This window comes from Pseudorasbora parva, chromosome 21, assembly GCF_024679245.1.
Source record: "Pseudorasbora parva isolate DD20220531a chromosome 21, ASM2467924v1, whole genome shotgun sequence".
In the NCBI taxonomy this organism is placed as follows: Eukaryota; Metazoa; Chordata; class Actinopteri; order Cypriniformes; family Gobionidae; genus Pseudorasbora; species Pseudorasbora parva.
The window spans coordinates 8721982-8733825 of record NC_090192.1 but is presented as its reverse complement, the minus strand read 5'-3'; the positions used below and the strand labels follow the sequence as shown (position 1 = coordinate 8733825).

General features: G+C 37.2%; 1 protein-coding gene across 1 annotated transcript in view; it reads left to right on the top strand.

Moving 5' to 3' along the window:
* Nucleotides 1-6160: 6160 nt before the first annotated feature.
* ank3b (ankyrin 3b) overlaps nt 6161-11844 on the top strand; it is a 160738-nt gene continuing 155054 nt past the window's right edge. Inside the window, exon 1 of the mRNA XM_067429868.1 lies at nt 6161-6645. Within this exon, the coding sequence (XP_067285969.1) occupies nt 6529-6645 (117 nt within the window). The 5' untranslated portion in view covers nt 6161-6528. The remainder of the gene's footprint in view (nt 6646-11844) is intronic.

The window sequence follows — 11844 nt, the reverse complement described above, 5'->3', positions numbered from 1 at the left end:
GCAGCAGTGAGAATGGACAGAAAAATACAGAATAATTCAAACCATTTGATTACCTCACTCACAGATGGGTGGAGTTTATCATGTTATGATGATGTCATTGCGTTCAGAGGGACCTGGCTTTAGTAACCACAGCATGCTTTGTCATACTATTACAATAGATTCTTGGAGGAATTATTTAGACATCTTATTTGGTTTTGGTACAGGTTGATTTATTTCCAAAGAAGCTTAATTACCACGCCACTATCTGAGTTAATTAAAAAATATCATATAAATATCATTCGACTGAGGGTTTTATGATGATAAAGATGTACTGACACCGTCTTGTTTAAGCGATGCTGATTGTTCATCTAGTCCTTTTCTCTGCAGACCTGTGCGGTGTTGTGCAGAAATACCCAGGACATTTTCTATTCAGTCTTTCTCAGTCTGACCTACTTTTAATGCAGCTTCGGTAGAATTTGCTGGATTGATGCTTCTGCAGTCTTTAGGTGTTCATTTGTAAATGCCTTACTGTAGCAATATTCACTTCATCACTTAATCAAATTGCTATGTGTATAATTATTGTGTTTCTGGAGCGAATATGTAATGAACTTTTATTGGTTGTTGTTTAAAATTTAATGAAGGCATATCACGGTTCACTGGATTGTTCCAGAGTTTGGTCATATGTCTGATGTGCTTTAAATTGCTGCTTGTGTTCACAAACACAACATTGTGTGGACTGTTTGTGTCATATATGAGTTAGGTGTGTGTTGACATCCGGATGATCAGTGTTCTTTCACAGTAGCAGGCGTTGGATATGGTAACTCATGAACTGTGTAGTCATACATGTTTCAGTGATCTGGCCTTCTGAAACTAATGGTCAATATTTCATCATGAATTATTGAATCACTTCAAGTAATCTAAAAGACCTTCTACTACTGTATATCTAATCCAGCCTAGGCTCACAGGAAAAACATTCATAAATATGCCTATAAAAATGAACCTATTTACACAATTCACTGCAGTTTTCACTAGTGGCAATACCAACTAGCTTACAAGCTTAAAGGTGCCCTAGAATGGAAAATTCAACTGTATTTACCTTGGCATAGTTGAACAATATGTGCTCTGTACATGGAACTAATATACCATGAGCCTCAAACACCATTGTTTCCTCCTTCATATGTAAATATCATGCTTTCAAAAGACCACTGACAAATGGGTGAACCCTAACTAAACACATACTGTGACATATGGTTGATTTTAACCTATAACAGGATACGGCACCAAATGAATTCAAAGTTGTTTGTTTGCTGTGACTAGTGTCAATTCGTTTGACAAAGTGTGCAATTCTGCTTAAAGTGTCATTCAGTCGGTCTGTGTTCTGTCAGCCGCTTGGGCTGATTGCAATTGTGTTAGTTAGCTAAAGAACTGCGCTGTGTGCGCTACTGAAATGAGCCATTCAGAGCAGAGCTTAACATTATTATTCATGACTATTCCAAATCAGGCAAAAGAAAATATTTTCATTCAAGGAATAATTTCTAGTGTTGTAAATAGACCTGTAAAACCGTATTTGGACTATTTGCCCTTAAATTAGCCACATACCCTCTATGTAGATATCAGAGAACAATTTAAAATTTTGTTTCAACTCATTCTAGGGCACCTTTTATTTAAAGGGTTAGTTCACCCAAAAATGAAATTTCTGTTATTTATTACTCACCCTCATGTCGTTCCAAACCCATAAGACCTTTGTTTATCTTCGGAAAGTCAGAGAGCTCTCTGACCCCTCCATAGACAGAAGATCCAGATCAGAAGATTCAAGATCCAGAAAGGTAGTAAGGTAGCCTGAATGACAGCCAAACCAAAAAACAGGTGTTTGGGGGGGTAAAATGTGTGTTATTTTGTCATGGTTGCCTGCTGAAATTCGCACTCATGTGTCTATACATCAAATAATAGACGCTTCAACCCGCGGACATAGAAAACAACCCTCAGGAAAAAAACGCGGACTTGGCAACACAGTGCAGTTTAGCTCTGTTGACATTTGACAACTAACGTAATGCGTCGCTTCGTTGCTTGGATTGGTTGTAGGTCTATCCAATTAAGGTCTTTCCTGGTTTCCGTGGGAAACACGCCCCAAAGCAGTTTCAGACTCATTTTCTGACTAGAATTGAGTATGACCACGTCAGGCTAGTAGTAAGGTAGATTTGTTAAAGTCATCCATGTGACTCCAGTGGTTCAACCTTACTTTTATGAATTGTCGACAATACTTTAGGGGTGCAAAAAAACAAAAATAAAAACTTTATTCAACAATTTCTTCACATCGGTGTCAGTCTCCTACACTGTTGACGTAGTTAATACAGATCAGCACTTCTGAGTTATGTCAGAGCTACACCAGAACACCAGCTTACCATTGGCCGATGCTGTTCACGTGAGCACCATGACACATGCGTGTGATGCCGATGCTGGAGCTGGCCGACGTAAACTGCAGAGAAGACTGATACAGACAAGAAGAAATTGTTGAATAAACATAGTTAATTTTGTTTGGATTTTCACCGCTTCATAAAATTAAGGCCAATCCACTTTAGTCACATGGATGATTTTATTTTATTGCATTTGATTGAATTTCATCAAAATATCTTCATTTGTGTTCTGAAGATGAACGGAGGTCTTACGGGTTGACATGAGGGTGAGTAATTAATGACAGAATTTTCATTTTTGGGTGAACTAACCCTTTGGGCATGACTGCTTCAGCAAATGTGGTTTTTATCGCATTTGCTTTTGTTACCACTGTTGGTTAGATTTAGGTTGGGCTTAGTGTATAAGGGGTCTTATTCAAAAATAATAATAATTGGCGCCACTGGACGGCTCACTGGACATTTCAATTCGATTTTCAGAAATGTTCTCACAGGAAATTTTTCCCAGTGAGCCTGGTTTGAAAAAAAAAAAAAAAAAAAAAAGTATTCATGGAAAATCTTGCCCTCTGCGTTTCCACAAATGGACATGTGCATATTTGAATATGCAAAGATTAATTAGACTTAAGAACTCCTGTACGGACAAGATGTTCATTTAATTGTGAAAATGTAATTGTTTTCTGTGAAATAATCAATATATTTCAAGAAAAAATCTAGATAAGTTAACCTTTTTTTTTTTTTACTGGACTGACACAGCTATGGAATTATTTTAAGCTGAATTGTTTATTTATTTTTTTCCTGTATCAATCTATTAAAAATCTGCTATTTCTATTCCTATCGTGTCCTGTCTAAATGGGAGGTTTTTGGCTAGAATAAGCCAACAGGAGCCATAAAACAGAATTTAGCAGAGAAATCTTTCCCTCGCAGATATTTTTCTCTCATATCCTATTAAAAGCATAACAAGAAGTCTTTCTTTGGAAACGTGTTCATGTGCTGAATAGATGTATTAGGGGTTGAATTATTTAAAATAAATTTGCTTGCAAGCTACATGTAATCTCTCTATTTTATCTATTCACAAATGACCTGCTCTAAATCCTTCTGTTTTAAGAAACAGATGGAGGAAATTGTGCCGGAGATGACATTTGCCCAGCAACACACTGGAATTATGCTCTTAAATGCTGGACTGGCTGAGATACACAGTTAATGTGTTTTCACTTGGCTTCGGCTGCTATGTTTCCGATCTCTTCCGCTGTTCTCCTCAGCCAGTGGCTGCACAGCTCTTTTTCATTCGTCCAATCAAAAGAATGTCTCCCACCCCTTGTCACTTAATTAATATTCAGCGACTGCAGTCCCCATCATGGGCTCAGGTGGTGCTCCGAGCGGAGCGCGAACATGTGAACAGTGTGAATACATAACACATGCCACTCGCATTGATAAAATGACAGTATCAACAGCAGTAAGCCTTTAATCTAGATTTTCTTTGCCTTAAAATGAGGTGAAAAGCACCGTTGAGTCTCACTGTAGAATGAGTTTCTGTTTCATTTCTGTTGTAAGGGTAAATCTGTTCTGCCAAGCCTTCTCTGAGCTTTGACTGCAAATGATTGAATTGCAAAGTGTTTTTATTTCCTTTTTCCTAGTAAAAATATCTAAACATACATAAAACAAGATCTATAGCAAATTAAGACTCTTTTGCAGCTAATATATTATGAGTTTTTTTTGCTTCTTCTTTGTTTTAAGCACATAAATACAATGTAAAAAAATACATACAATTACAGCAAAAGTACTGCAAGCTCTCCGCAATACAATGTGCCCCCGTTTTTTTTATTACATATATATATATATACTTTTTTATGATACTTTTTTTTATCTTGTTCTTTAGTAAAATATTTGGTGTGTATGATATATTTGGATTTTTTTATGTATCATTTGCAAATAATGTGGTATTATTGCGTATTTAATTATCTACCAGTGTAAGACAAAAATGCTTATAAAAGATACATTCACTTATAACATAATATGCAGTGTTGCTTAAGTTAGCCCTGCTCACCATGAAATGCCACTGGTTCAAAATCCTGCTCCACATAGCTGTATATTAAACATCAAAAATGTTTCGACTGGTTGTGGCTATATTTCACTTCCATTGTAGATGTTATTGAAACATATCATATTGATTTGAGTTAGTGAAATACACTTAAATGGATAGTCCTTTTAAAAAGGAAAATTCATTCATTTACTCCCCATCTTGTCCTTCCAAATGTGTGTTTCTCTTTGAAACTGTTTAAGACTAAATTTAAGCAATTATTCACTTAAAATCTGGCCCTAGCTCTCCTTTGCATGTTTATTATTAAAATACGTATAATAAAGTGCACTAATATTACGGATCACTTTTATGGCATTTTGATGTCCATTTTGCTGCTTGAATGCTTCACATTTGCTGTAATTGGATGGAAAAGAGCAGCATGCAAATTCTCATTTTGTTTTGTCTTCCTCTGAAGAAAAAAAGCCACGATGAAACGATCACGAGTAAATGATCAAATCAAATTTCCATTTGTGGGTGAACTATCCTTTTAACTCTTTCCCTGCCAATGATTGAAATTTCCATCATTTATGAGACAACGCTTCTCCACCATTGGTGGAAATTACAGACCTTCTGTGTTTTCACTATTATATGCCAGGGGGCGCAATTTCACATCTTCTGAAAGAGTACTGAATCTCCTGATCAAAACACAGAAAAGAAGAAGCAGAAAAGAGTGATAGCATAGGTAAGCAGATGTATGTAATAACGTGATTATCAACATTAAACAGCATATAAATCAAAACTGACTCATTTGTTTGAATGAAATGTCAACCCAGGATGAGCTAAAGAACTGCGAAACCTTAGGGGGTGTTGATGGAGTCGATCTTTTCCATCTATGTTTTGATAATCGTTCTTAATCCGATCTGGATGTAGTCTGACTAAAACATGTTTAAAAAAAAAAAATTGGTCAAAATGTAGATTTTCTTATGAAATGTACCCACAAGTTGATAAAAAAAGAATATATTAAAAGCAAAGTCTCTGTTTTTTTCCCGTTTGATATATTGCATGTTCAGATATTCATACAACAAAATATTCTGGGGGACATGAACATTTTGTGAAAATAATCAAAAATGCGGGCGGTGGCTGGCAAAAAAGGAAAAGAAAAAGTTGTCGGGGAAAGAGTTAAAAAAACAAAAAACAAATAAACAAATAAACAACCTTAATTCAAGATATATTTGTGGAAAAGAAGCCTTAATATCTTCAATAGTTTGTATCTCAAGTAAACTAGTCTTATTTTCAGGATATTTTTACTGGGAAATTATCATTTCCAACACAATCTCATGGCAATTTGTAACTATTTTATGTTTTAGTCTTATTCGCATGAATTTGTACGATCTCATGCATACATTTTTGTACAATGTGCTTACGCTCCAATTGGCGGTTAGGTTTAGGAGAGGATTCATGCTTAATTTTTGTCTAAAAATCGTACATTTTCATACAGTTCAATTCATACAAATTCATACTAAATCGCTATCTCGTAAAATAGTTACATTATCTATTAGACTGGGTTGTCATTTCCCAATAAAGCAATTTGTTATGCTCTACAGAAAAGCTCAAGACGGCAATGACGGTTCAATACAGACGCCCCCCTCTTAGCGCGTGTGTGTTTGTGTGTGTACGTATGCATGTGAGGGCGTGTTAATCCGCACACAGAACCCATCAGCATCAACCCCCCCATTCCTCCCCTCACTTCCAGCTGGTGGCGAAGGATACGCGCGCAAGATTCTCCATCCCAGCTGCCCTCCACCCATTCTCTTTCTCTCATCCCTCTCTCCGATGCGCTCCGTCCCAGCTGACTGAACGCTGGGGATGGGTTCAGGTAGGGCCAGAAGGACCCAGGAAAAAAAGCACCAAGAGGCAAGCACAGTCTACTAGAAATGCTCATCTTCTCTCACACAAATGCAGTTTCCCATCCTCAGCTCTTCGGTGGCTGCTCACAGGAACACATAGAGGGTGTCTGAGAGAGATTTTTTTCTTGTCTTTGTACTTTGGAGGGATACTGTTCAGTCTTTATTGACTGGGAGACACTTCACTTTATCAAAGGATATCCTACTTGAGCTTTGCATCATGGCACACGCAGCATCCCAGCTGAAGAAAAAAGCAGATTTGGATCTTACAGCTGCCGAGGAAGAGAAAGAGAAGAAGAAAAAGTCCCGAAAAAGGATCCGGGAACCAAAGAAAAAGGTACCAATAGGTCAAGGCTCTGAGGGTGGTGCTTTTTGGGGTTTTTGGTTGTGGTTTTGATGCTGGCATGCAGGTTGGGCGGGCTGTCTGGAAACATCTTAAAGGTCTGGGATCTCACTTTCAGGGTAAAAGTAAGAAATTAAGAAGGCTCATAGGTTTTTTAAGTGGCTGGCTGTTAGGACTGCAGTGATGCTGCTACGTCCTGTGTGGATAGGAAATGCTTATTTATAGTGTGAACATGTGCCTCACAAAGAAGGCACACACCAAGAATGCAGAATACACACATGAACATGCGCACAGCAGTTTTTTGAGAGCAGATTTTTTACCTGTTTTGACAGATTTTCTTTAGCTTTTTTTGATTATATTATTAACGTTTCTCTCCCTCAGTTAGATATAAATATAGCCATAAAATTCACATAGTTGTTTATTTAACTTTAACAGGTTTGAAACGCCACCTCTCTTTCTGACCCGTGTATTTTTTAATGTCATAAGATAAGAGGTTTTTGTAGAATAAAGCGGTAGTTGTCGTTTTTTTTTTTGGTTTGTTTTTGAGATGCGTGTGGGTGAGTGTGTTTTTGTCTTTGATCCATGGTGGGATCCGTTCTCCACGCTGATGCGTGACTGGTGTCATTTTTATCGCAGGCTATGCATCCAGACCCCCGGGGGCTCACGAACCCTCTCCCACGGGCTTTATTAAAGATTACCCCCCCACACCCCCGTCCCAGCCAGCTTCAATCCCATTACAAACCCACATCAACCCATCCCATTAGTCACAGTTCAGCGTTCGGCATCTCTGCTACCTATCTACATATGCATCTGCTTCTGTCTTAGCTTTCCTTACAATGAACCAAAGAATAAATCAGAATGGTCAGAAATGCCTGAATATCTATCATCCCATCCTTTTGTTTACTAGTTACGGAGATATTTCTGTTACATTCTTTCTTGATTTGAGAATTTAAAAACATGCAACCCGTGTCTTAGTGTCTCATAACAGACAATGCACATTAATATTATACAACCCCCCTTAAAATGACTCAAATTGCAGCAATATCATAACAAACATGATGTATGGTTTTAATATTGAAAGATTATCAGCACTATGTTTAGCTAAATCTATATGAAACCTGCCAGACTACAGCAAACGCATATAGTGCTAACAAGGCAGGTCCGTTCTGTCCCTCATGGGACGTCGTGTCGTGATTGAAAACCTCCCTTCACCCTTTTCAAGGACTGAGAGCTTAACTCTCAATGACCTCTGTCATTGATGTGTGCATGTGGCTAAAAATTTACATGCAAAACTTTACGGAAGCCATTGACTTTGAGGAGCGTTCTGATTCACGTTCTGACAGCCCACAAGGTCACATCTCATTACAAACTGTTGCAGATGTTAGTAACCTAAATTCCGAATCATGAATCAATACGCTGATTCACAAACGTTTGAGTCTTTGAGGATTAAAAAAACAAACCCGGAAGAGAAGACAATACTGAATAAAGTCGTAGTTTTTGTTATTTTTGGACCAAAATGTATTTTTGATGCTTCAAGAGATTCTAATTAACTAACTGATGTCACATATGGACTACTTTGATGATGTTTTTATTCCCTTTCTGGACATGGACAGTATAGTGTGCATACACTTGGATATGCTCTCAAAGTAAATATAAAATATCTTAAACTGCATTCTGAAGATGAACGGAGGTCTTACGGGTGTGGAACGACATTAGGGTGAGTCATTAATGACATCAATTTCTTTTTTGGGTGAACTAACCCTTTAAGTTAAAACAACACTTTTTCCTGCCATCCTTTGGCTGCACTACATGATCACGCTATCATTCATTCAAGTGTTATTAAACCATTCAAGCACGATAAGACACGACATAACTTAAATCTACACTGGGGTGCTGTCTGTGACACAGGTCTTGGGCGCACAGATTGCCGCTTCTGGCAGCTCGCAGCCGAGTTAAGTTATTTTGCGCTTTAACGGACAAAAACACACAAAAGTATGCAAAAATGACGACTTTGTCGAACATCCTTTCCTAAACTCGTCTTTAATGAGTTTTAAGTGACCGTAAAGCGTTGTGAGGACATCCGTGCCATGTGCATTATATCTTAAAGTGACTGCAGCCTAATAAACCTAAAACAAAAAAAATACTGTCTTTATGTTGTTTCTACATTCATTTGGAGATTAAATGTGACATTATTACAATATAAAAATATATAAAAAACTTTAAAGGGTTAGTTCACCCAAAAATGAAAATTATTTCATTAATTACTCACCCTCATGTCGTTGGACACCCGTAACACCTCCGTTAATCTCCGGAACAAAAATGAAGATATTTTTGTTAAAAGCTGATGGCTGAGAAAGGCTTCAGATAGGCCTCCATTGGCATGCAGTACATTCCCACTGACCCACTCACGAGACCCATGAAAGTCGTTATTTAGATTTTTGTGCGCACAATAACTAATTTTGTTGCATTGTGAAATTATTGTACAGCCACTGTAGTGTCATGGACTTTGTATCGATGTGTTTAGTGCCTTTTATGGGTCTTGTAAGCGTAAATGTACTGCATGCTAATGGAGGCCTATCTGAAGCCTTTCTCAGCCATCAGCTTTCAAGAAAAATATCTTCATTTGTGTTCCGAAGATGAAAGTAGGTGTTACGGGTGTCCAACGACATGAGGGTGAGTAATTAAGGAAATAATTTTCATTTTTGGGTGAACTAACCCTTTAACGTTAAGTGCTATTAATGGTAATTAATTAGTTGATTAATTAGATTTTCTTTGAATCGATTGACAGCATCATGTTCAGCAGTGGTCTCATACTTTTAGACCCCACTGTGTCATCACATTTGTTTTATGCCTGGTACGCATTGCATCTTACAGGATCTTATAGGATTACCGAAAATACAAGCATTAAACAACAGTGACACAACACATCCAGGTGAACAGTATAATCTAAAAGGACAATCATTCTTGCATATCAGCACTTTCATGTGCTATTGTGCTCAGCTTTCATCACAGATTTGTATGTTTTTTTTCTTAGGCTGTTTTTTTTCTTAGGCTGTTTTTTAGACTCCAATTTGGGGTGAACCTCTTTGTGCTTGTATAATGGGTGGTTATGGTAAGCGTTCACTCAGGGTATCGATACATGAGAAGCTGGGACAGGACTCTCAGTATAGCTGTGGTCAAGGAGAGATGCTGCTAGGTTATTGATTGTGTAAATATGTGTGGGGCTCACAGAGAACTGTGAGCCAAAGCACTAGTTCTGCCCTGGTTTATTAGCCTAGTGGGCCATTTATGGATCTGCTTCTAGCGCTCAATCCGGTATCCGACACATTGATTAGTGTAGCTGCAGTCTTTCTTTCACTACAGTCTAGATCTTTACATTCTCTGAAGAAAACGTGAGTATTGCGCATGCACACTGCCTTGATGATGTGAGTGGTTTCCAGGGTGTTGCTAAGGGATTCTGCATGGTGGCAAGTCTATCATATTCTGGTCTATAGATACAGTGCCATTGTTTTTTTTCTTCATGTTCCTTCAAGTCTTCAAATTTTCAGCATCTTTACTCCAGTCTTCAGTGTCACATGATCCTTTAGAAATAATTTTGATATGCAGTCTCAAGAAATCATATCAAGAGTTTTTTTTAACCTGTGCTGGGAATGCGGACATCACTGGAAATGGAGGATTGTATCATGTGTATGTTTTTGGCGCTGTATCAGGTGTCGTGCTCAATGCACAGTTGAGGCACGCAGGCAAACCAAAAATGAAAAATCCATATTCCAGTCTGCTGCCTCCTGGCTGTTGGCAGCCTTTTGCTTTCGTCCCGGCCTGAGCAAATGAAAACAAACACTTAGGCAGTTGGATGACTGCCCGCTTGCATGATAGTCACGTTTTTACTGTGGATTTGAAACCCACCATAAAGAACTTGTTTTCACTTTTTTAGACACTTCTCCCTTCAGTCAAGACATATTTTGTATGTGTCTGTGTGTAAGACATTGGAGTAGCACTGTACATTATGTCTGGTTGGCAGGTGCAGAGTAAATTATGGAAATGTAATAATAATTCATGCATATATTTTACAAACGCTGCCTGCGTGTTGGTCTTACATTGAGCCGAACAGTGATTTATCATGTTCGGGGCTTAAAAGTTGTGATATACTGTTGATTGCCATAGAAAATCATTTTAAATGTTGTGTATGGGTGTTTTTTTATTATTATTTTTTATTTCTGGAACATTTATTTCCTAGTGATTGAACAAATTTCATTCTTTTGTTATATGGAGAATTATGCATAGACTTTACTTAGAGGCAAATTTCAATCCTAAAATACAATCTTCAGTATTAAAAATACATTATCAATGCTTATTGTTATTATTATTACCTAAAGAGACACCGATTGCAATTTATGTGTGATCTGCTGAGACCGGATTTCATTTTCAAATAAGAAATAGTGTTGATTTAACTAAAAAAAAGTTGGATATTTAAGTTTTAAGTTTAAAAAGCAATATTTTTTTTACAGTGCAAACCAACCAATGCTGTGCACCTAATACGTTTTTTGTGAAGTTTGTATACTTGTTTTGTGCCATGCTTTAGTTGAAAATGTGATGTGGCGTGTGAAGAGAACTATGAAAAATCTAAATATAACAAAATATAATATTTTATTTCAGAATATTTAATTTTCCTTCTCCAAAAATCACAATAAATTCCAACAAAGCTGTAATTTTGTACATTTATGCACAAAATAAATATCATTTAATTTTGCAACTAAATGTAACTATGTTTTTTTTTCCACCGCTGAACAGTATGACTCACAACTCATACTATGTGTTGGAAATCACTGTGATGGAAATCCTCATTACTTTCATAAAAAATAAATCTTTGCCCAAGAACCACTACAGGTTCTTTACTATAAACACAATTTTGTACAAACTGAGGAGCAAATCAAAATTGTACTAATGTAACCCTTTGTTAAGCCTCATAATGGATTGCTTTAATTTACAGATTGACTGAGTGCTTTTTTGAATCAGTAGATTTTGCCACCAGCACAAAAACATTAACCCCTGACTGTTAATTAATTTTAGTTGGAGTGTCTTTCACCCCACACCCTCTCGTTCCTTTCCACCTCCCCCTGTCTTTACCTCTTTATCTTTTTAATGTGGGTGCTTTGAGTGCAATATTGCTTCCTGCCATGCATTACTAAATGC